This window comes from Columba livia, chromosome 20 (genome assembly GCF_036013475.1).
Source record: "Columba livia isolate bColLiv1 breed racing homer chromosome 20, bColLiv1.pat.W.v2, whole genome shotgun sequence".
In the NCBI taxonomy this organism is placed as follows: Eukaryota; Metazoa; Chordata; class Aves; order Columbiformes; family Columbidae; genus Columba; species Columba livia.
In genome coordinates this window covers 4,794,166-4,816,392 of record NC_088621.1, presented here as the reverse complement: position 1 = coordinate 4,816,392, position 22,227 = coordinate 4,794,166, and the positions used below count along the sequence as shown (strand labels likewise).

Below are 22,227 nucleotides of genomic sequence, written 5' to 3'. Positions count from 1 at the left end.
CTCTGCTGCCTCCCCGGTCCCCTGCAGCCCCCGGGAGTGCCCGCGACCCCCGGGTTCTGCCTATCCCACCCCTCGCAGACACTTGGCTACTGCCCCGAGACACGGGTAGCGGGGGACACGGACCCGTCATCACGGCCCCGGCGCCCCCCGTTAACGTGCGACCGGTAGCCCCGCGTCTGCAAGCACCGGGGCGAAACGCGGCGGGACCATGGTTTCGCCATGAAGAGGGGCAGCCCCGTCATCACAGCGTTTGACACAGCTCCCACCACACCCCAGCGGCCCGTCGGGACCGTGCCCGTGACCCATCGATTCCCCCGTTCCGTCGGGGGGCCCGGCGGGCGCGCTCCCGCACTCGATCTCTTCGTCCAGCGACTGCTCTGGCCTAGCGCGGGGCTCGCTTAGTGCTGCCTTCCCGCCTTCACGTGCTCCAGAGCCATGGCGGCCTCCGTGACGGGCGGTAGTGCGGCTCCGGTTTCTGCCACAGGTGGGCAAGGCCGGGTCAGCGCCGCGTTCCCGGTGCCGCTACCGGAGGCTATTTCGGTTTCCAGGGTGAGGGAGGCCGGGCCGGCGGCGGGGGAGGCCGGGACGGTGGCTCTGCCACCGTCCCGGCCTCCCCCGCCGCCGGCCCGGCCCAGCTGGCCCTTTGCCGGTTGTACCGTGGGCCGTGCGGGGAGGGTTTGGTGGCTCATGAGTGTCGGTGTTGGGCTGGAAATAGTGAATAATCCCCCTGCTGTCACTCCCCCGCCGCTCTCCGGCTTCGGCGAGCTGTAAGGGGGCGGTTGCTGGCGGGGGCCGATTTCGGGTTTGGTTCACCCGCTGCTGTTGCTTTATTCCCATCCACACCCCGGTGGGATAACGGGATCCTCTTGATGGGACAGAAGGAACCCCCGAGCGTGCCCTGTGGATGGGCCATGGGGTTTGTGGCCAGTGTCCCCCCCCATCCCACCCCACTCATAGGGCTTCACGTAGTTCCAGTGATGCTTTCTAAGCAAAAAAAAGGTGTTTCCCCCCCGAAAAGTGCCAGCGATCTGCCCCAGAGTGGAGGACAGGATCCCACCTCCTCGTGCCCTCGGGGTGCTTGTGGATGGGTTTATGGCCGGTGTGTCCCCCCACCCAGCCCCACTCATAGGGCTTCACGTAGTTCCAGTGATGCTCTCTAGGCAAAAAAAAGGTGTTTTCCCCCAAAAGTGCCAGCGATCTGCCCCATTGTGAAGGGCAGGATTCCACCTCCTCCTCCTCCTGCCTGCTTGTCCCCTGGGGTGGCCTGAGGGCAGTGAGAATATCGGTGGTTTGTTGGGGTACGGGGTACGCTGCCCTCCCGGTCGCTTCTTCAAGCTGCCCCGTTTGTCCCGCAGCCCGAGGCCCCACACGGCGAGCGGCGCAGCAGATCCCTGAGGAGATCCTCGCTAATGCAGAGCTGCGGGAGGCAGCAGAGGCTTTGCCCCGAAACTACAACTTTGAGATCCCCAAGACCATCTGGCGGATCCGGCAGGCTCGGGCCAGGAAGGGTGAGCGGTGGCCCCAGGGACAAGGGATTTTGGGCCTGCTGTGTGGCTGGAGTAGCTGAGCTTCCTGGTGGGGAGGGGACCTGTTTGGGACGGGGTGCGGGGCAAGTGAGGCGTGGGCAGGGATGGTGCTGAGCTGCTCAGCGTGCCCCGATGTGTTTAGACTTTGTCTCAGTGAGCTCTGCTCCCCTCGGGGGGGGGTTAATAGATCTGTATCTCTGGGTTATAATCGCATTGGACAGCACAGGTTGAGCTGCGCAGACCTGTCAGCCTGCGAGATGTGTCTGGGATGCTGGCCAGGTCCCTGCTGCTCTCCTCGCTCCCTGTGCTTCTGTGCCACGCTGCCAGGGCTGGGCAGGGGGAGCCCCATACCGCCCAGCTCTGGGGGCTGAGGGGGAGCTGGGCCACTCTGTGCCCTGGTCTGAACCTTTCTTGGGGTCCTTGGGGGTTGCTGAAGCCTCGGGGGGGTACAGAGTGGCCATGGTGGTCCCAGAGCAGGTGCTGCAGTGCTGTGAGGTGGCACCAGGACTGTCCCCTCCCCGGCGTATGCATCCCAGTGCAGCTGAGCCGGCTCTCAGTGTGTGATCAGCTACAGGCATCAGGATAGGGAGCCTCCCCCTCTGTCTCCAGGTGTCACCAGTGTCCCCACCCTCGCTTCACACGCAGACAGGGGCTGCTCCCAGGGTTTCGCAGTGCGAGGGGAGTGCAGGCAGAGCCAGATTTGAAATGCTGTGTCCACTGGGGAATGTCTCTGCCTGCTGCCACCGAGCTGGCAGGAGCTGGCAGGTGTCACAGGGGACAAGGGATGCTCTGGGGGCTGCTGTCTGAGCCAATCCCCGCTGTGAGGCTGAGAGGCTGGAGGCTGCGAGGTCCAGCCCGGCTGCAGCACAGGAGGCAGAGCTGCCCATCAGGCCCCAGTGAGGCCACCCAGCTGCGCCGCTCTGGCTTTTGGTGCCGTGTTTTGCTGCTTGGCACCTTCTAATTAAATGTAAATATGCGGCTGGGATTTAGGCTTCAGAGCTGGGAGCGGAGCCCATCAGGCAGCCAGCCGTGCTGGGATTTAAAAATCTGCACGTTGAGAGCCCAGCCAGGGGCTCGTTGCTGGGGGAACGCAGCCTCCTGCCGGGCTGCAGCCAACCCTGCCTGTGCCTTGCCTGCAGTGAGGTGGGGTGGCTGGGGTGTCACCCCGTGTCCCCATAGTGCCGTGCCAGTGGGGAGTGACCCAGTTACCTCCTAACAGCCCCTTGCTGAGGGAGGCAAAGCTGTTTGCAGGTCTGCTTGTCGGTGGCTGTCCGGGGTGGAGCGCCGTCCCAAAGCGGCTGGGGGACACTGGGACCATGAGCTGCCTGGCCCTGACAGGTCAGGCAGGGGCTGAGAAAGCAGGTACAGCTTTCCATGGGTTGGAGCAGGGTGAGATTAGCCAAGTTTGGGCCACGACTTGGGCTTGACAGTGCAGAGATTTCTATTGGCGGGGGATCTGGAGAGGATGTTTGGATAGATATCGCTGAAGCTGGATAGCTTAGTGGGATCGGGAGGTGAAACAACAATGGGATTGTTCACCTCCTCCTCTTATCTCCCCCCAGCGTGGTCTCTGCTCCTCCCCACCACCCCAGGGCAGCCTGGAGGGACCCACAGCGGGTTCCTGGCTGAATCCCAGGCCCGGGGCAGCCCAGCTGGGCTGCAGAGGCTTGTACCCATCTGCGAGGAGGGAGCAAACCTGGAAACATTATTCACTGGTGAATAAATTCCTGCTAGGCACAATGCTGTGGTTTTGCCAGCCACCGTCCGAAATGGGGAGAGAAGCAGGGAGGGGAGGTGTGGAGAAGGGCAGAAAGGACTATCAAAGGTCTGGAACAGCTTCTGTACAAGGAGAGATTAAATAGATTCAGATCCTTTAGCTGGAAAAAAGGCGAATGAAAGGGGATATGATGGAGGGATATAGAATTGTGAACGATGTGGAGAGGCTGAATAGAGGATGATTATTCACTCTTTCTTGTACCAGGAGAACCAGGGGCACACGTTTACATTATTAGGATCAGGTTTAAAATAAACAGAAAAAGGTACCTTTTCCTGTGCAGCACATAATTAAAATCTGGAACTCATTACTGCGAGAAGCGGGAGAGACAGCAGTGTCAGTGGGTTCAAAAAGGGGTGAGGTGTGTGCGCGGGGACTGGCGCAAGCAGGGAGAATGGACATGGCCCACGGCAGGACCACGTGCACCTCGGCTGCCAGAGCCCCCAGGAGCTTTAGCCAGTTTCTGGCTGTTTTGGGGAGGGTCATTCCTGCAGCTGCCACCCAAGGTGTGTGCATTGTCTCTGGGGTCTGGTGCCCAGGTCCCTGTTTCGGGGCGTCCCCTTCGGCCCCTCCTAACCCTGGGGCTGTTTCTCTTCCCAGTGGCCCTACAGATGCCGGAGGGGCTCCTCATGTTCGCCTGCACCATCGCAGACATCATTGAGCGGTAAGGCAATGACTTGCTTCCTCGCATGGCTCCGGGCACTGGTGAGGGGTGGAGCTGCTGCCGGGAACAGGGAGGCCGCTGGGCAGGATGAGGTCTGGTGCTACAGCGGAGGGCGTGCAGGGGAACCCAGTGCTGCTGCCCTCACAGTGAGATTTCTGGGCAGGCACAGGAGATGCTGCTGCCATGTGGCAGGTCGCAGGGACCTGCTGCCAGCCCTGGGGACAGGGACACTGCACCAGCCTGGCCCTCACTGCTCGGTTGCTGCTCTTGTTGGGAGTCATGCTCAGCGTGTCAAGGCCCTCACAGGGGTGACAGAGCCCAGGAGGCCGCCGTGTTAACAACCAGCTGCTGCCAGCTCAGTGCCTGCGCACTCACCCTGCTCTGCCTGGGGAGGCCTGAGGCCATGATGATGGCCCAGAGGGGGTGACTGCAAGTGACTCCTGCCAGGCGACCCCTTCCCCACGGCTCCTCTCCTGATTTTTGGTGCTGTTTGGGAAGTGAGGTTGGAGGTGCCAGAGAGGAGCTGGGCTTTGCAGCGGCAGCACCTGCAGGAACTGGCCATAATCTCACTGCCGAGCGCGTCTCCCTCCCTGCCTTCTGGCTTTCCCCCCACTGCTCCCTCCCCAACCCCTCTCTGTTTTCACACAGTAAATTAGTGCTAATGGCACCGTGTGCCACGTCTGCCATCGGGGTCACGGCACTCATTAATAACCTGCCTTCCTGGGGCGGGCAGGCTCGTCTCCTCACTGCCAACAGCCAAACAGCCGCCGCTGCCACGCGGGGTGGGGAGGTTGCCGTGCCCATGGGCTTTGTCCTCGCTTTGCTATTGTTCCCCCCGTGGGACTGCAGCAGCCCCATGCTCGCACTGGGCGAGGGAGCGGTGGGAAGGTGCGTACGGGCAGGGGATGGGTGTGGGGGGCAGAGGGGACGGGTGCGAGCGCGGGCGGCTCGGCGTGGGCTTGTCCCTTTAAGCGGAGCTGCCGCCTCTCCAGCTTTGGCACCCAGCCGCTTTCATGTCTCCGACTTCAAAGGCAGTGGATTAAGGGGCTCTTTTATCCAAATGAAACCTTAAGCCCCACTTCCCGGTGGATGCCAGCGTGCTGGTGGATGCCGGGGTGCTGGCGTCCCTGCGGGGCTCACCCTCCCTGCCCGGAGTGTTCCACAGGGCTGTGGGGGGTGCTGGTGCCATTGTGGTGGGTGTGGGTGGGAGGTGGGTGCTGTGTGGGGAGAGGTGCCTGGCTGAGAGCGGGGACGTGGCAGCAGCGATGGGTTGGTGGCTGGATCGGGATGGTTTCGAAGCCGTGTCCTTCCCTCACTGCCACCACATAGCACCCAGAAGACACCCCATGGGAGCACTGGGTGCCAGCTCCGATTCTGACCGGGGACGTGGCTGCAGGCAGGAGTGAGCCCAGCCTTGTCCCCACTCTCTTGGGGACACCGGGAACCCGGTTACATTGCCGTAGGTGATGTGTGAATCGGCAGGTGTCCTCGTTAGCGCCTGCCTCTTCCTGCTATTAATATTCATCGCTGGCATTAATGTGGAATCGCAGCTCGGCTGCCCGCTCCTGCTGGCCCTCCTCACCCGGCACCAGGGCCGGACGAGCCTCTGACGTGACAGGAATCGCTGCAGCCACCTGCTCTGGCAGTGGCTGCCATGGCCAAGCTGGGGACAGGGGCTTGGGGTACCATTGTTCCTGAGGTGGCATGTCCCCTTTCCACTAGGGACAGAAGGGACGTGAGGGCTGAGCATGCTGGGGGTACCTGTGCCCAGTAGGAGCATTGCTCAGCTAGCAGCCCCTCTCCCCAGCCCATCCCTGCAGCCTCCTGCCCCCTCCTTGCCGCTGGGAGTTGGGGCCTGAGGGTGCCAGCCCCTGTGTGCTCTGGTGACAGCTTCAGAGCCAGGGCCGGTGCCCCCAGAGTGACAGTGCCCATCAGCATGTGTTCTGGTCCAACCAGAGCCATGCCTCCTGCCACTCAGATGGAATATTTATCCCTTCTGCTGGAGCTCAGGGCAGACGCGGTGCTTTCTGTGGGTCTGTTTGTCCCCATGCAAGGGAATGGCAGTGTCACCATGTTTGTCCCCATTGCGGTGGGGACAAGAAGAGGAGTGGGCTGCCACATGGGGACTCTCCGGCACCCTGTCGGGGCTCCCCAGCGCTGCACTGGCACTTGCCAAGCCTCAAGGGGCTGTGGGGAGGAAGATGTAACTGAAGTGTCACAGCCGCTGCCCCTGTAAGGCCGGTGGGGTACTTTAGCCTGGAGCCTTTGAAATCAAGAGCGAACTGACAGCATTGACCAGTGTGAGGCCCAGTTAATTAGCGTTAATAGGTTTGTCATTATCGAACGTGTGCTGGGGCGAGCGGCCAGCTGGGGGGGGGTGGCGGGGCTGGGGTCCGCTGAGCTGGCTGGGCGGTGGGCTGCCGAAACCACATCACGACGCTCTGGCAGCACCTTCCAAATTGGCTCCGTTTGTCACGGCTGATGTAATTTGGCAGAGGGGAGCTCGTGCTGTGTGGAGAGGTGCGTGGGGGGAGCTCGGACTGTGGCTCAGGGAGGGGGACAGCCCCCCAGCCCACCCACCGTCATGCCGGGGAGGCGGCAGCGGTGCCCCCTGCACCACCAGCTTCTTGAGGGGGGACGCAGCCAGGAGCGGCCCCCTCCTCTCCCCACACTGGGGCTGGAGCAGACGGATCAGCTGGGCTTTTGATTCCGTGTTAATAAAGTCGGCTGTCAGGCTCCGCAGCTGCTAATCCTTCCGTCTCCCCGCGCCACAACGGGGCGAGTGGCTCCTGCTAATCAGCCGTGGCTTGGTGGCGGGGACGGGTGGTGGTGGGGGGGAGGACCAGGGACATCCTGATGCCCACACAGGCTGCGCTGCCATGGCCTTGACACCTCCCAGTACCCCAATGGTTTGTGAGCGTCCATGCCAGGCGGTGCTGGGGGTGCGCAGAGCAGCCCGGTGACCGCGCCGTGGTGTGCCCAGCAGGGTACGGGGACATTTCAGAATAACAGGGGGTCTTGAATCATCTGTGCTTGAGCAGCAAAGAGTTAAATGTCGTGCACACAGCCCAGCAGCTCTGGAGTGGCTTGAAATGTCCCACCATGGCCATGGGCTCTGACAGCAAGGACAAAAACACCCTGGTACCATGTGGGCTGTCCCCTCGTGGAGCTGGCAGGTGGCAGGACATGGGCACCAGGTTCCCTGGTAAGGCAGATCTGCCCCGTGCCACTGAGTGCTGTAGCACTGTGTGCTGTGGCATCACTGGAGATCCCAAAGGGCTGTCCTGGGACACTAACACAGGTCAGGACGTGGCCATGACAGCGCAGTGCCGTAGCCCCACCAGCCGGCACTGCTGTCCCTTCTCCCCTTGTCCTTTAAGCACAACCCGGCGGCACTGGCAGCGCGGTGCAGCACACTGCGCAGGGGAATTTAATCACCATCATTAACCACACAACATCATCATTAGGGAGAATGAAGTTCTCACTTCATTGGAGATGTTTGAAACCTCAACCCTGGCGGTGACGGTGTGGGGGGGACTGGGCAGAGGGGAGTGGGGGGGTCTATAGAGCTGTCACCTTTCAGGCCGGGCATGTGCCAGCACAGGTGCAGTACCCTGGGCACACCATGTGCCTGTGCCACCTCCTTATGTCCCTGTGGAGCCTGGGGAGCTGGCATTGACAGGCAATGCCATGGCCCAGCTGTGGGGAAGAGGGGACAGACACTATCTGGGTGCAGGATGGATGTGGTGGCTTTGCCACCATCGTGCACTTGGCCCTTGGTTTTCCTTGCTTTGGTATTTTTTGGCAGCTACAGGCCTAGCAAAGTTGGGGTGCCCCTGAGCTGTGCCCCCTGGGAGGATGGGGTTGGCCCTGGCACCTCCAGTGAGGACAGAGGGGGGTCCCCTGAGGGGAGGGGACACAGCCAGAGGTAGTTGGTTGTTCCTGGGGGACTATGGGGGCACACACCTCTCCCCATCCTGACCCCCTTGCAGATGCGCCATGGGGCTCTGCACTACCCGCAGTCGGTGGTTGCCCATCCAGCAAAATTGCAAACTCATTATTTTAATTATGTGCAGCCTTCCTGTGCTAATGAAGTTGGGAGTTTGGTAATGGGGCTTGGTGACGGGCTTCTCTGCTAATTAAGCTCATTGTTCTCAGCTGGGGCTGTGCTCAGCCCCCACGCCCTGGGCCAGGCTGGGCTTAGGTGCTGCAGGGCAGGCAGAGGCTGTGGGGTGATTGTGGGGTTCTGCCATCCCTGGGGGACATGGCAAGGGCTGTTCCCAGGGCATAACCTTGCTTATCCCCAGGCATTTCCCAGCAGGGAGGTGACACCACACCCCAGTGTCACCGTGCTGCAATGGGCCACATGCAGGTGAGGCGGGTGGCTGAAGTGAGGGGCAGCTGGCTCCATGTCCCAGCTCCATGTCCCAGACCCCAGTGGGACACACAGACACCCAGTGTCTCAGTGCCAGGCCAGCTGCTGGTCCCCTCTGTCCCCTCCGTGCCAAGGGCTGGTGCTGCCAGCCACGATGGACATGCCGGGGCTCAGGACTCCTCTTTGCTGGGGAGAGCGTCTCTGTTTCACGAGGTGAGGACCAGCGCGGTATCACTCACAGGCTGCTGCGGTGTCAGGGGACCCCACGCTCTTGCTACCAGCAAACGCTCTCATTTATTTGTCGAAGAGCCGGGATAAATCAGGGCTGCTCCAGCCCGATGCCTGTGCTTGGGTGACAGGGACTGGCCACCCCATGCTTGGGGATATGCTGGCCTCGTGCATGCCTGTTTGTCCTAGCATTTTCAGCCCCAAAACTTGTTCCTGGGTTGTTGTCACCTCCATTCTGTGCTGACCAGGGGAGGGGGGACTGGGAGGGTCTGGGGGTCCCTGTGGCTGGGATCGGGGTGCATCCTGCCAGCACTGAGCATGGCGCTTATAAATGGGATTTTGGGAGCCATCTGTTTAAAGGAGGAGATAATGAATTAAGGGGAGATGAGAAAAATGCTAAGGCCGGGCGGTTTTTCAGAATGAGCTGGGGTTTGCAGGACGGAAAAGATGAATAACCTCCCCACGTGTTCAATATTCATGAGCTCCCAGCTGTAGTGAGTGGCTCAGTGCTGGGTGGGGATGGCCCGTCACTGTGTCCTCCCAGCTAGGCTGGCACGCCTCTGGGACCCTTCCGTGGCCGTGACGAGCTGTGGGGACACGAAACACCCGCAAGGATGTTCCCGTCCCTGCCCCTCGCCCGCATCCCGGTCCGGTCTGGTTGGCGAGCAGCTCCCCAGTCCGCGTCAGAGGCAGGTGGCTGCTAATTGACGTTTCCTTCCTCTGTAGTTTGATGAAAGGCTCCATCGACACCAAACTGATTAAAACATCAAGGGGAGGCCCCCGCGCTTGCCTTTGATTTGTCTCGGGGGACGATTTCTGCTCCGCTTGACCGGCCAGCGCGGCCGGTGTGGGTGACCCAAGTGCCGTCCTGGGGCCTCTGCACCTCTCCTGCCAGCACCCTTCCAACCTCGATGACAGCTTTTTTGGGCTTCTAGCTCACCAGGCATCATCCCACAGCCTCTTTGCTCCTTGCTGGGCTGTGGTTCTGCTCCCCACATCGGGACAGTTCCCCATGGTTGGGCTCAGCCCTATCTCTCCCACGTCCTGCCCGCTGCAGTCCCGCACGGTGGGCAGGGGCCACGGACGCCTCCGCCAGCCTCTGCCCTCCTCCCTCCGCCGTTGCTATTTCACTTTCTTGCTCTTCACCCCCAGGGACTTTCTCTGGGGTTTGGGCCAATTTGCATACATTTTAATCTATAAAAAATTAAGCGGCGCTGGCTGCCGCTCTGAGTCAGACCTCCCCGTCCTGAATCTTAAGGAGCTGAATAATTTTCCACTTTTGCTGAGATGTGTGGAGTCTGATTCATGTTCATCTCATCACCTCTCATTAGAGGAGGGGGCTGGGGGCCTGGGGGGGTGGGGAAGAGACTTCTCGAACCTTCAGCAGTAGCCCCCAGCCCCACAGTGCAGCTGTGCAGGCAGCAGAGGAACTGTCCTCCCATCCAGGCCACTCTGGTGGCAAGAGACGGCGGGACTTGGGTGCTGGCAAGGATCTGGTCCATCTGACAGTTCCCAACCATGTCCCCAGCCCTTGGGACACTGTGAGGAGCAGGAGATGCCCGGGCTGGATGCGGGTGGTGGCGATGGCTTTGCCCCTTCTCTGGGGCCGCTCCGACAGAGCTGCTCCCCTGTCCCTCTTCTGGGTGCTGACGGATGGGCCGGAGCTGTTAATATTCAGCACGCTCCGCCATTTCTCCACCTTCTGCCATCTGCCCAGCTCTGCCCACCATTTCTATTCTTGCTGCCGACGTAACGCTCCCTGCCTGGTTCTTGGGGGGGAGTGTGCGGGACCCTGGCCCCCAGCCAGCACTGGGGTGTGATGCTGTGCTGGGACACCCACCTCTCCAGCCCCTTCGCCCCGTGCCAGCAGCAGGGGGGACCCTGCTGGCACTGAGCTACAGCCGCAGGTGCGACCTCAGCGTAAATGAGGAATTAGCATCTGGTTTAAGCAACCCCTCCGGGCGCGGGGCTTTGTCATCGCGATACCTGCTTTCATCCCTAAACTACCACGGCGGCTCCCCGGGAAGGCAGCCAAGCTAATAATCCCTCAAAACGGTGCAATAAAATACCCAGAAAGGTGGTGCCTGTAAATCATACCAGAGCCCTGGCTCTGCTGCCCGGTGCTGGTGTGTGCCCCTCCGCTGGCTGACGAGCACCAAGTGGGCTTGCGCTGGAGCGCCGGGATGCCGAAGCAGGGCGGGGGCACAGGTGGGGGTGCTTTTCCTCACCAAGTGCCAGCAAAGCACCTGCTGCTCCTGAAGCACACCCCTCTTGGCCAAACCAGCACCAGGCTGGGCTGCACAGGTTGCACAGTGCCTGGGTGCAGCAGGGTGATGGCTTAGCCGGTCTGACTGGTATGTCTGGGGACACCAGAGTAACTGCTCTGCCCATCCTGATGGCACTGGTCCCCGGGGCCGGCTGGCAGGAGCAGCGGCACCACGCTGCACCGGGTCTCCCTCTTCTCCGCTCTCCGCTGGAGCATTAGGAAGCTGGCAGCGTATTGTTTGATGAGCGGATAATCCGCTGAATTGCAAACAGCTTTACCCAATTGAAGAGGCGGATTACCGCTCTCCAGCTTAATCATGTTGACATCTCGGAGAGTAGCCAGTGCTCGTCCTCTTTGGCGTGTGGCGAAGGGCTCGATGGCAGCACGGGATCCCCTGGTAGCGGCACACCACGGGGCTGGGGGGGTAGGATGTGGGCTGCGGTGACAGTAGCCGGCCGTGACCCTCACCCTTGTGCCTCCCTGCAGGTTCACAGATGCGGAGGCGGTGGTGATGGGCGACGTGACCTATGGTGCATGCTGTGTGGACGACTACACGGCCCGGGCCCTGGGCGCTGACTTCTTGGTGCATTACGGACACAGCTGCCTGAGTAGGTGACACTGGGCCCCCAGGGCACTGCCGAGGTGGCACTGCGCAGGCAGTGCTGCTGCCACCACGCTGTACCGAGCGGCTCCCCGCCCCGCTGGACGCCAGCTCGGAGACTTAGCACTAATGGCTAATCCCTTCCCAAAATTCTTTCAGTTCTCCAGCCGCGGTTGCTGGTTTTGGACAGGGCCAGGCTGGCTGGGTTGCTTCCTGCGGGCAGGTTTTAGGGGTGGCTGATTGTGCTCATCCTGCTTGGCCACGCACTGCCACCGCACCCAAATTGCAGCCCCTGTGCCTGAGAGCGGAGCAGCACAGCGCTGCCAGGGCTTGGCACAACCCTGCTCGCCCAGGAGCCGCTGATGGGGATGGAGCTGCTCTCACCTCCCCACCCTTGGGCTTTGGGGGGAAGTCAGGAGCCACAGCCTGGGGGTCCCGCTCATGCAGGGGTCCTGCTCACCCCGGTGTCAGTGTAGGGCCGGGGAAGGTGGCTTTGCGAGTGCAGCGAAGGCTGGGCGGGGAAGGGAGGAGGAGGAGGCTGTGTGCTCCCCAGGCGGACGGTACTCTGGATCCAGTTGCCATGGAAACTGCGCTGCTGTCCCAGATGCTGCTAACTTTGAAGTCCACCCAGGATGGAATCAGCCCAAAAATAACAATAAGACGCTCTGGGTTTTTTAAGGTGGATCGACAGAATTGCCGTAGCAAGCGGGAGGCGCGTGTATCCCTGCTGCCGGCACGCTCCCGGCACCCTGGACGTTTATGGGGCTGTATAAATGGGTTTGAAGAATTGTGTCAGGCTCCGTATGAAATACTGACTCCTCAGATGAGAACTCAGTCCCGAAAGCCATGCCAGTGTGAGCGTTCACAGTGATAAATATCTGTGCTAGGTGCTTTGTTACGGAAGGAGGGTTATGGGCACCAGTGGAACAGGGAATATAAAACCCCTGGTTTGTAGCCTGTTGTTACAGGAACGAACAGGAGGAAGGGGCCTTATCCAGTGGTGCCCCATGGCCCTTGCCTGCACCGGGCTGGATGAGTCGCAGGGCACCCTGGGGTGCCCTCAGGGTGCTAAGAGGGTGCTGGGCTCCTTTTGGGCTGCCCATGGTGCTCCTGGCACTGTCTCAGTGCTATTGTCTTCATCGGGAGCCCTGTGGCTGAAGGTGGGTGCGTTCCCACGCAGACGCCTCCTTCTCCCTCCCAGCCCCATGTGCCCTATGGGAGGGAGTAATTTGCACTTAATTGTGATCAGGTGAAGAGTACCAAAATGGGAAGTGAACACGGAGCTGTGGATCGATGTGGACTCTGTGTACTTTAATTATTCACTTAATCGTGGTGACACAGGCTTCTTAGCACTGGGGGTAATTAGATTTGTGTTCATTGATTCCCCAGGCTGCCATTATCTGGAGAGAAACGAGCGAGTGCTCTCCACGGCTCCCCTCTGCACCCCTGCCTGGGCTGCCAGGGTGGTTGGGGTGCAGGGAGACGCACCAACATGTTTTATCCCTCCAGCTGCAGGCAGCAGAATCCAGGGGCTCACTGGCACCCCAGGTATCCCCCACACTCACACCCTCTTCCTTCCTCTCATCAGTTCCCATTGACACCACGCAGGGGCTGAAGATGCTCTACGTGTTCGTGGACATCAAGATTGACACATCCCATTTCCTTGAGACCATTCGCTTCAACTTCACAGCGGGCACCTCCCTGGCCTTCGTCAGCACCATCCAGTTCGTCTCCACAGTACAGGTGAGATGGGGAACCCTGGCAGTGCAGGTTGGGGCTTGTGTCTCCCCACTAGCCTTGGCCCTGTCTCAGTCCCTCCGTGCCCCAGCTCCAGGTGCTGGTTCCCCTCTGACGAGTTGCTGCGATAATATGCTGCTGCCGTAATGTTGATCAAGTACTTTGTAATAACTCTGATCAATGTTTCATGGCGGCGCCCCTCCCAGCCCCCCCGGGAGCTGCTCTGTAAATGTCAGGGCAGGTGGTGGAGCACTTGGCATTTTGATGCAGTGCCGGCAGTGGCAGGGGAAGCTCCAGCGGGTCTGTCTGTCTGCCCCGGAACGGCCGGCTGGGCAGGACGGGAGGAGATGAATGAGCCTCTTGAGCCATGTCTATCTAAACACGGGGCTATCGAAGCGTTGAGCATTTTCCCTTGTCTTTTAATTGATATGTCGGCTGAGCCTCGCTGAGCATCTCGGCTGTGTGGGGCCGTTACCCTTCGTGACGGTGCCGCCGCAAGCAGATCGGCTCCCCCCGACTGCCACCATGCTGGGGCACGGCGGCACAGCCACTGCCACTGGTGCCCATGGAGCTGGCACTGCCAGGGCCGGGGTGTCCCCTGGGGTCCCCAGCAGCGCCGGGGGCCATCATCCTCAGCCGCACTCTGTGCCACGGTCTGACCCCGCATCTCCCGCAGGCAGCAGCACAGGAGCTGCGCTCCCAGTACAAGGTGTCTGTACCCCAGTGCAAACCACTGTCCCCAGGGGAGATCCTGGGCTGCACATCACCCCGGCTCGCCCAGGACACAGATGCCATCGTGTAAGTACCCAAAACCTCCTGCCCGTACGCCCTGCCTGGCCCTGGGGTAGTTCTGGGGGGCAGAACGGGGATGTCCACAGGCTGGGACGGGCTCCCCTCCCCATGCTGCTTTAGGTGGCGTGTGTTCATAGCACAGAAGAAATAATTGAGTCGTATATCAGAATAGATAATAGATGGAAGGGCGGGTGGATAATTGGAAAAGACAAATGGCTGGGGCCCAACATCACAGCAACATTAATTTTATTTAAGGACAGCAAATTAGAGGGAGCACTTCGCTTCCTATCACCTAATTATTTTAGGTAATGGAAATGCTTAATGTACTGTGAATACAGTGCGCTGCAGAATAAATAAATACAAGGACCCCACCCTTGGGGGGAGCTGAGGAGCCCGGGTGCAGGTTTGGACCCTGCTGAGCCCCTTCTCACCTGCTTTGCTGGGAGCCAACGGCACCAGCACCTTCCCGAGCATGGATGTGCAGGGCGCCAGGGGTCGGTGGGGGCTCCAGCTTCACCTGAGCTGTGTGGGGGTCTGAGGGAGTGGTGCTGCTTTCCACCCCTCCCCAAGGAGACTGGGAGCGGGCAGGGACAGCTGTGCTGGCACTGCATCGGTGAGAGTGGCTCCTTCCCAGCACTGGAGGGGCTGCAGTGTGGTACCGACTGGCTGCCCGTCCAGGTGCATGCAGCTGGCGTACCTGCGTCCTCCCCGCCTTATTATTTTCTTCTTTCCCCCGTCTCTGGGGCTAACTTTTGCAGACAAATTAGCTTTGATCTCCCAAAATGTCATTCTCCAATTAAGGGTAAAATCTAGTCAAGTTTTACGTCTGAATTCATTTTCCAAGCCCTCACTCCATTAGGGCAGCTGAATGAAAGGCTTTGAAATGTAATTGCTGACTTGAAATCCGATTAGAAATGGAAGCAGCAACGTCCAGAACCAGCCATTGAGATGGAGCAGCTCACAGCTGCCCCACGCCAATGTGGGCATCCCTCCTCACCCTGACCACAGCCACATCTGCCCTGCCATGCTGGGGGCTGCTCGGAGACAGGCTGTGCCGCTGCCCCCCGGTCCCAGTGCCAGCGCTCGGGCTCCCAGCATCTCCGCACACTGTGGCTTGGGAATCCGGCGGGCACATGGATGATGAGGCTGCACCTCAAATCCTGGGGTCAGTTTTGGACCCCTCACGACAACAAAGCCCTTGAGATGCTGGAGCGAGTTCAGAAAAGGGAGCAGAGCTGGGGAAGGGGCTGGAGCACAAGTGTGATGGGAGCAGCTGAGGGACACAGGGGGTTCAGCCTGGAGAAGAGGAGGCTGAGGGGAGACCTTCTCGCTCTCTGCAACTGCCTGAAAGGAGGTTGGACCGTGGAGGGTGTTGGGCTCTTCTCCACAGTAACAAGTGATAGGACAAGAGGAAGCGGCTTCAAGTTGCGCCTGGGGAGGTTTAGATTGGATATTGGGAACAATTTCTTCCTGGAAGAGGCTGTTGGGCATTGGAACAGGCTGCCCAGGGCAGTGGTGGAGTCACCATCCCTGGAGGGGTTGAACAGGTGCGGAGATGAGGGTCTCAGGGACATGGGTTAGTGCCAGGGTTGAGGGTCTCTTCCAACCACAGTGATTCTATGGGTGCCACCATTTCCCATGTGCTTCAGCTCTCCCTCCCCTCTCAACAGGTATTTGGGCGACGGGCGCTTCCACTTGGAGTCCATCATGATCACCAACCCAGGGATACCTGCCTACAGGTACGGACACCCACTCTCCTCCCCACAACCCCACAATGGGGGGCACCTCAGCTCACCCAGCACGCCAGGAACCAGTTCAGCCCCCCATGCACCCCAAGAGCACCCCAGGGCTGGGCAGGCAGCTGCCTGCAGTGGGCACAGGCAGGCGGGGGGGCTTGCGGGCAGGCGAGGAGGTGCGGAGGGGAGATGAACGCCGGCCATTTACTCCAGCTGAATATAAACATTTTGACAAGTACCTGTGAAAGCTCGTGGAGGTGCAGCCATTAAAGCCCGGCTGCTGCAGGCAGAGGCCATAAAGCGTGATGATGAGGCCGCTGAAAGCAGATGAAATATCAGGAGTGAAAGGCTGGGCCCATTTGGTGAAATCTGAATTTCTTAGTAGGTCGTTTGTTACTAACGGGAGGCGCGCGTCAGGTTTATGGCGCTGGGGAAGCTGCTGAAACCCGAGTGGGATTTGATTAAAATTCTCCTCGTCAAACAAAGCAACAAATCAAAGATTTCTTCATAATTGATGAGCCAGGATTGGGGGGGAAAGCTGTGTGCAGAGCCGAGCACACAGCCCAGGATGTGCCGGGCATTAGGGGGCTGCGGTGGGACACTCGCCTTGTCCCTGTCCTTGTCTCCTCTCTGCACCTTAACAAGCTGGCTGGGCCCTGCATCAGGCAGGGGGAGAGATGCTGTGGGGGGTAATTAGTGCTAATGAAGAACAGGCACCATTAGAGGCCAGCATGGAGGGGTGCAGGTGGCTGATGGAGTGTGTGTGGATGATGGGGTGTGTATGACCCCAGCTCTGCTTTGCAGGTATGATCCCTACAGCAAGGTCTTCTCCGAGGAGCACTACAGCCACGACCGCATGCACCGTGCTCGGCAGGACGCCATCCGCGCTGCTACCCGTGCCCACTGCTGGGGGCTCATCTTGGGCACTTTGGGGCGTCAGGGCTCCCCTGGCATCCTAAAGGTACCAACCCACTTCCCATGGTCCCCACCTGGCCACCGGGTGCTGCTCCTGGCTGTGGGGAAGCACCGAGGAGCAATGGCACCAATGGCACAGCAGCCTCACCGCCGGGGCAAGGGTGGACCTCCTGGTGGCCTGTTGGTTGCCACTGGCCAGGGTCTGTGTGTCCCCAAGCCAAGCAGGCAGGGCAATTAGCAGCAGATGAAGGAGATTGGCCAAGGGCTCATTAAACCTGCTCCTCGCTGGGGAGAGCAGGCCAGCCTCAAAGACCCCCCTGTGCAGCCGGCTCAGCAATTAATTCCCTGGGTTTGTTTTAATTGGATGAACTTCAGATCGAGTTCACCGTCCCTGCTCAGCCACCGTGCTGGTGCTTTCTGCACCCCAGCCGGGTTGGGGGAGTGAGACCCTGGTGTCCTGCCCCAGGGGAATGGGGTGCCCTGGGCACAGCAGCCCCGCCCACACCCCAGACTTTTTGGGGAGCCTCAGGTGAGATTTGGGGCAGCACAAGGATTCATGGGCAGAGCAGGATGGCAAGGTCCAAGCAGCCACTGTCCCGCTGTGTCCCCAGGGAGGAGGGGACAAGGACATCCGTGGCCCTTCCTGGGCCGCTGCTCTTCTCCTGCAGCCCTGGCCGTGGCCAGCACCAGGCGGGTGTCCCAGGGAAGGCAGCCACTAATGAGAACAGATTGTTGTCATTGAGCAGTAATTACTTCATTAGATTGAGGCATGCGCTGGGGAGAGCTGCATGTGAGCTGGGGCCACAGCCCACGGTCCCTGTCACTGCCCCTGCCAAGGGGACATTGCCATAGGGCCCCCACAAGGGGTCTGATGGCCAAGAAGGAGTTGCAGGCAGGGTTTGGGGGGCTTGCCAGGGGCATCAGTCTGTGCTCCCCTGATCCCCTCGGGTGTCTTTTGCCCTGCAGCACCTGGAGTCGCGTCTCCGCGCCCTGGGCCGGCCCTTCGTGCGGGTGCTGCTCTCTGAGATCTTCCCCAGCAAGCTGAAGCTCTTCCCTGACGTGGACGTGTGAGTGGTGCTGGCCCCCCGCCCTGGTGTCCACAGGATGCCCCATCCCTCTCCAGGCCTCTGATTCCCACTGGAAGCCGTCCCTGTCACATCTGTCGTGCTGTCAATGTGTCCACTCCGCTTCCTTCGGAGGGGGACTCTGCAGGGCTTCATTGCAGCTTGTTCTTCCCAAAATGCTTGTTCCCACCTGTTCCCACGTGTTTCCCTTCCAGGTGGGTGCAGGTGGCCTGTCCCCGGCTCTCCATCGACTGGGGAGAAGCCTTCAGCAAGCCGCTGCTGACGCCCTACGAGGTGAGCACCCCCCTCGCGTTTTGTGGGGGGACCATCCCTGGCTTGGGGTGATGCACCAGAGCCTCCTGCAGAACTATGGTGCCAGGATGGAGACATCCCTGTATCTCGTGTCCCCTCCTCTCCCCATCTGTTCTCCATGCACAGCCTGAGTTTGCTGCTGGGATTTCCAGTCTTTTGAGAAACCGGTGGGATTCCTAGTGCTGTGAGCTTCACCCCAGCAGTGCCCTGCCTAGCACACCCGTTCACCATGCTGGGACCTCTCCCGGCACCACCGGCTCCCCCCCGCCACAGGCACTGCACCAACTCAGCTCCTTGTCCTGCAGGCTGCGGTGGCTCTCCAGGACATCGAGTGGCAGCAGCCATACCCCATGGACTTCTACGCCAGCCAATCCCTGGGGCCATGGACTGTGAACCACGCTGGCACGCAGCCCCCACGCCGTGCCCAACCAGCCCAGGTGGGTAGCGGGGTGTCACCAGAGCACGAGGTGTCACCGAGGCAGCAGGTCCCTGCTCCGTCCCTTTGCCTTTGGTGGCCGTGCGGGGTGGAGGTGGTGGGCGGTAGGAGCATTGATGCCGGTTGAACGCCTGGTGCCGTATTTTGCCATACAGTTCCCGGTGCCATGTGCCCAAAGCGCCACCTTGTGTCTTTGCTCCTGGTGAACGGTAACGGAGCTGGTGCCAGCCCAATGTGGGGACACACAAGCGTCCCCCAGCCATGTCCCGTGCAGCGCTACGGGCTGAGTGCAGGCAGGCTCGGCAGAGGTTGGGCACGGACCCCATCCTGACCCCCCTCTCCCTGCTGCAGGCACAGCCTCCCGCACCTCCCAGCACAGTGCGGGGAGAGGAGACACTGAGCACCAGCAGCCCCACAGCCTCGTGAGCACGGCCTACACCCCGTCCTGCTGCTGCCTGGGGGGGCAGAGGCACCGGCCTCCCCCCGGAGGGTAAGCACCATCGATGCCTCCCGGTGCTGGCACCAGAATGGATGGGGATGCACCCCGGACCTTGCCCACACCGCTGCCCGCGGGGAGTGGCTCCCTGCGAGGCCGGGCCGTGCTGCAGGCTCTGCCCGCGGCAGCTCCCGCTCGCACCGGGGATCCCGCCCCATCTCACCGGGATCGCCCCGTCCCGGCTCCCCGCGCCGCGGCCTCCCGCCGCCAGGGGGCGCGCTGGCGCTTCGTAGGTGAGGGGTGGCCGCCCTCTCTCCTCGCCATCCAATGAGTGCGCTGGGTTTCGGCGGGAAGGGAGGGGCGTGTCAGCCGGAAGCGTTGTTTGACTTCCGCCGGCGGCGGGCGCCATGTCGGAGGGGCCGGTGCTGCGGCTGCTGGCGCTGCACGGTTACCGGCAGAGCGAGCGCCGTTTCCGCCAGCGCACCGGGGCGCTGCGCAAGGCTCTGCGCGGCCGCGCGGAGCTGGTGGCGCTCAGCGCGCCGCACCTCGTCCCCGGCGACGAGGACGACGACGACGACGGGGACGACCCCCCCCGCGGCTGGTGGTTCTCCGGGCCCGGCACCTTTGACGCGGGGGAGGCGGCGGCGGCGCCGTTGGGGCTGGAGGAGTCGCTGACGGCCGTGGCGGCGGCGCTGGCGGAGCGCGGGCCCTTCGACGGGCTGCTGGGCTTCAGCCAGGGCGCGGCGCTGGCCGCCATGGTGTGCGCCCTGCGGGCCCGCGGCGACCCCCGCTTCCCCGTGACCTTCGCCATCCTGGTGGCCGGGTTCGCCAGCCGCGCCCCAGCCCACGGCCACTTCTACCGGGACCCCATCGCTCTGCCCACGCTGCACGTCGTGGGCGATGCTGATGCCGTCATCGCTGCCCCGCTCAGCAGGGAGCTGGCCCAGTGCTTTGTGGAGCCGGTTGTCCTCAGCCACCCCGGCGGGCACTTCGTCCCTGCGGCTGCGCCACAGAAGAAGGTCTACCTGGAGTTCCTGGGCCGCTTCCGCCCCACACAGGGATAGGCTGGGCCCCCGGCAGCTGGGGCCGTGGGATAACAGTCTCTTTAATCAATGGGGCCATCCTGGTGGAACATCCTTGGCTTTCCATGCCCTCCAGAGGAGCCAAAGAGTCCTCAGCACCTCACTGCTGCGCCGTAGGGTTAACCCAGGGCCAGGCTGAATAGTTCTTTGTAATCTCCCCTTTTTTTGCAACTTTGTTGTGTACATGAGCGGTTTGAGGGTGGCACTGTGTGCGTGAGGTGCTTTCAGAGACTTGAGTAATTCAGACTTAGGGCTCCTCAGCCACTGGAATTGTCTGCAGAGCACACAGCTCCTGTAGCTGTTACACCCCAAAGATTTGTGGTCTTAATGTTGCTGGTAAAAGAGATTAAGCCAACCTTCCAGCTGGTCTGGGTCTAGAAAGGCATCATGACTTTCTGACAGTGCCAGGGCTTGTGTTCGTTTTGGGAATGAAATGTCTGTGCTTGTTCAGCATGTGTGTGTTGGGACATCTTTTGTATTTTCCTCTATACAAGGTGCCTCTGTGAACAAGAAAATCTTATCAATACATTTTTTGCTCTGATCTTTTCCAGAAGGACACACAGAAGTCTTTATTGTTATAATTACAGGCGTCCTGCTTGCCTGCTGCTGGGGCAGGCCGGGCTCCCCAGTCTGCAGCCCAGAGGCTCTCTAACCATGGCCATGTAGTTGGTAAAAGAGAGAAACTGGATGAAACTGCTTCATTTTCCCCCTGCTTGCGCAGCTCTGGGAGCAGGACAGCAGGCAAGCAGTGTGGTACCCATACCAGGAGGGATGGAGGATGCTGTGGTGCGGGAGCGCGGGGGCAGGGGACATGTTAATGCAGCCGGGAAGAGGCCTGTGAGCTGCTGCAGGTTAAAACCAGCCTGGTTCTCATGGCTGTGAGTTTTCTGCCCTCCGGTTTGTTGCCAGTTACGTGGTGGCAAGACGGGGCAGTGGCAGGAGGACGTGGCTGTGAGCTGGGGGGCTGGTGTGGCTCAGGCGGCGCCTGCCCACTTTGTCACCTTGCAGAGCCGCCCTGGCTGGGCTGTGTCACACCTGTGCTGCATGATGGGGTGATGTGGATACGTGGGGTGTCTGTCACTGTCTTGGGGACGCCAGAGGCCGTTTTTAGGGGAGGATGGACGCAGCTTCGGGCTGCACCCGGCTGCAGCGGCAGCTCCTGGGAGTGAGGCCAAAAGCAGCGTCCAGCCGTAACAAAGCACCGGGGCCTTTGTGTCTCAGCTGCTGGGGAAGAACGGTGGCAGGCAGCACTTCACCAACTTGCCACTCGTTAGCTGTTTAATTATCACAGAGCTACAGCTCGCTGTGACGCTCTCCTGGCTCAGCATCTCACCCCAACCCCGAGCAGCTCCACAGGGCGGTGCGGAGGAGGCACTGCAGCCGTGGCCGCTGCCCGCAGCCCTGCGGAGCAATGCTGCCCGGCCGCCCGCACTGCGGTCCCGCAGCACCCGCCGGCATCTCCCGCTCCCGGGGGGAGCTCTGCCGCAGCTCGCCGGTGTGGTGGGGAGGGAAGGAGCCCCAGCAGGCGGTGAGTGCACGGGACGGTGGCGGCTCCGTAGGAAGCTCTGTCCAGGGAGTTGTGGAGGGGTGTTGAGGGGTGGGGTGACCTCAGCTGGGGTGCTGTAGCCCCTGTGTCTTCTTCATAGGGTGTGTAAAAAGATGGTTCCTGCACCTGTTTAAACAAATTAATAAAAACAAAGAAACGCGACCCGCATTGGCGAGAGGTGCCTGTGTGGGCGCTGGGATGAGAGGAGTGAGTGGCTCCTGCGCTGTTGGGGGGGTTGCCCTGGGAATCCTGCCCGCCCCACCCCCCCCAGCAGATCCAGGTCTGTTCCTGTGCTGCCCACGGAGGTGGCCTTGGGGACAGACTGACCGAGGTCCTCCTCCCTGCCTCAGCTTGGTGCCAGGGTTTTCCTCTTCCCCCACCCCGCAGGACCCAGGGGAGTTGTTTTTTCCCCAAAAACGGCGTGTGGTGGTTGCAGATCCCAAGTGATGGGCACTGCTGGGAGGTTAGTGAGCGAGCCTGGGTGGCAGATGTGACATTGGTCTGGGGCCCGGGAGCCCTGGAGACAGCCACAGGTGTTACCCAGCAGCACCGGGAGCCTGGGTGTTTCAGCAGGGGTGGGCTTTACTCCTCTGCCCCCCAGATGGGACTGTTTCCATCCCCCCCAGCAGCCGTCAGAGCCCCCTGCATGGCTCCAGTGGCAGGTAGGGCCCTGCCCAGGGTTGGGGGCTCAGCAGGATATGGCTTTGCTCTGCCCCCCAAGCTGAGCAGAGCCCCCA

General features: G+C 61.1%; 2 protein-coding genes across 5 annotated transcripts; both read left to right on the top strand.

Moving 5' to 3' along the window:
- Positions 1–327: 327 nt before the first annotated feature.
- Positions 328–20,497, top strand: DPH1 (diphthamide biosynthesis 1). 4 transcript variants are annotated; one of them, XM_065037000.1, is made up of 12 exons: positions 328–484; positions 1,356–1,508; positions 3,901–3,964; positions 11,320–11,441; positions 13,023–13,177; positions 13,848–13,969; positions 15,634–15,702; positions 16,504–16,660; positions 17,581–17,681; positions 17,894–17,972; positions 18,296–18,427; positions 18,778–20,497. In XM_065037000.1, the coding sequence occupies exons 1-12, from the start codon at positions 436–438 to the stop codon at positions 18,850–18,852; spliced, it is 1,278 nt and encodes a 425-aa protein (XP_064893072.1). In that variant the 5' UTR covers positions 328–435; the 3' UTR covers positions 18,853–20,497. The 4 variants fall into 4 exon arrangements, with proteins under 4 accessions (XP_064893072.1, XP_064893074.1, XP_005502175.2 ...); XM_065037002.1 differs by lacking the exon at positions 11,320–11,441; XM_005502118.3 differs by lacking the exons at positions 18,296–18,427; positions 18,778–20,497 and adding an exon at positions 18,117–18,288.
- Positions 19,270–20,497, top strand: OVCA2 (OVCA2 serine hydrolase domain containing). Its single transcript, XM_065037003.1, has one exon. It carries the CDS (start codon positions 19,270–19,272, stop codon positions 19,924–19,926), a length of 657 nt encoding a protein of 218 aa, XP_064893075.1. The 3' UTR covers positions 19,927–20,497.
- Positions 20,498–22,227: the final 1,730 nt, after the last annotated feature.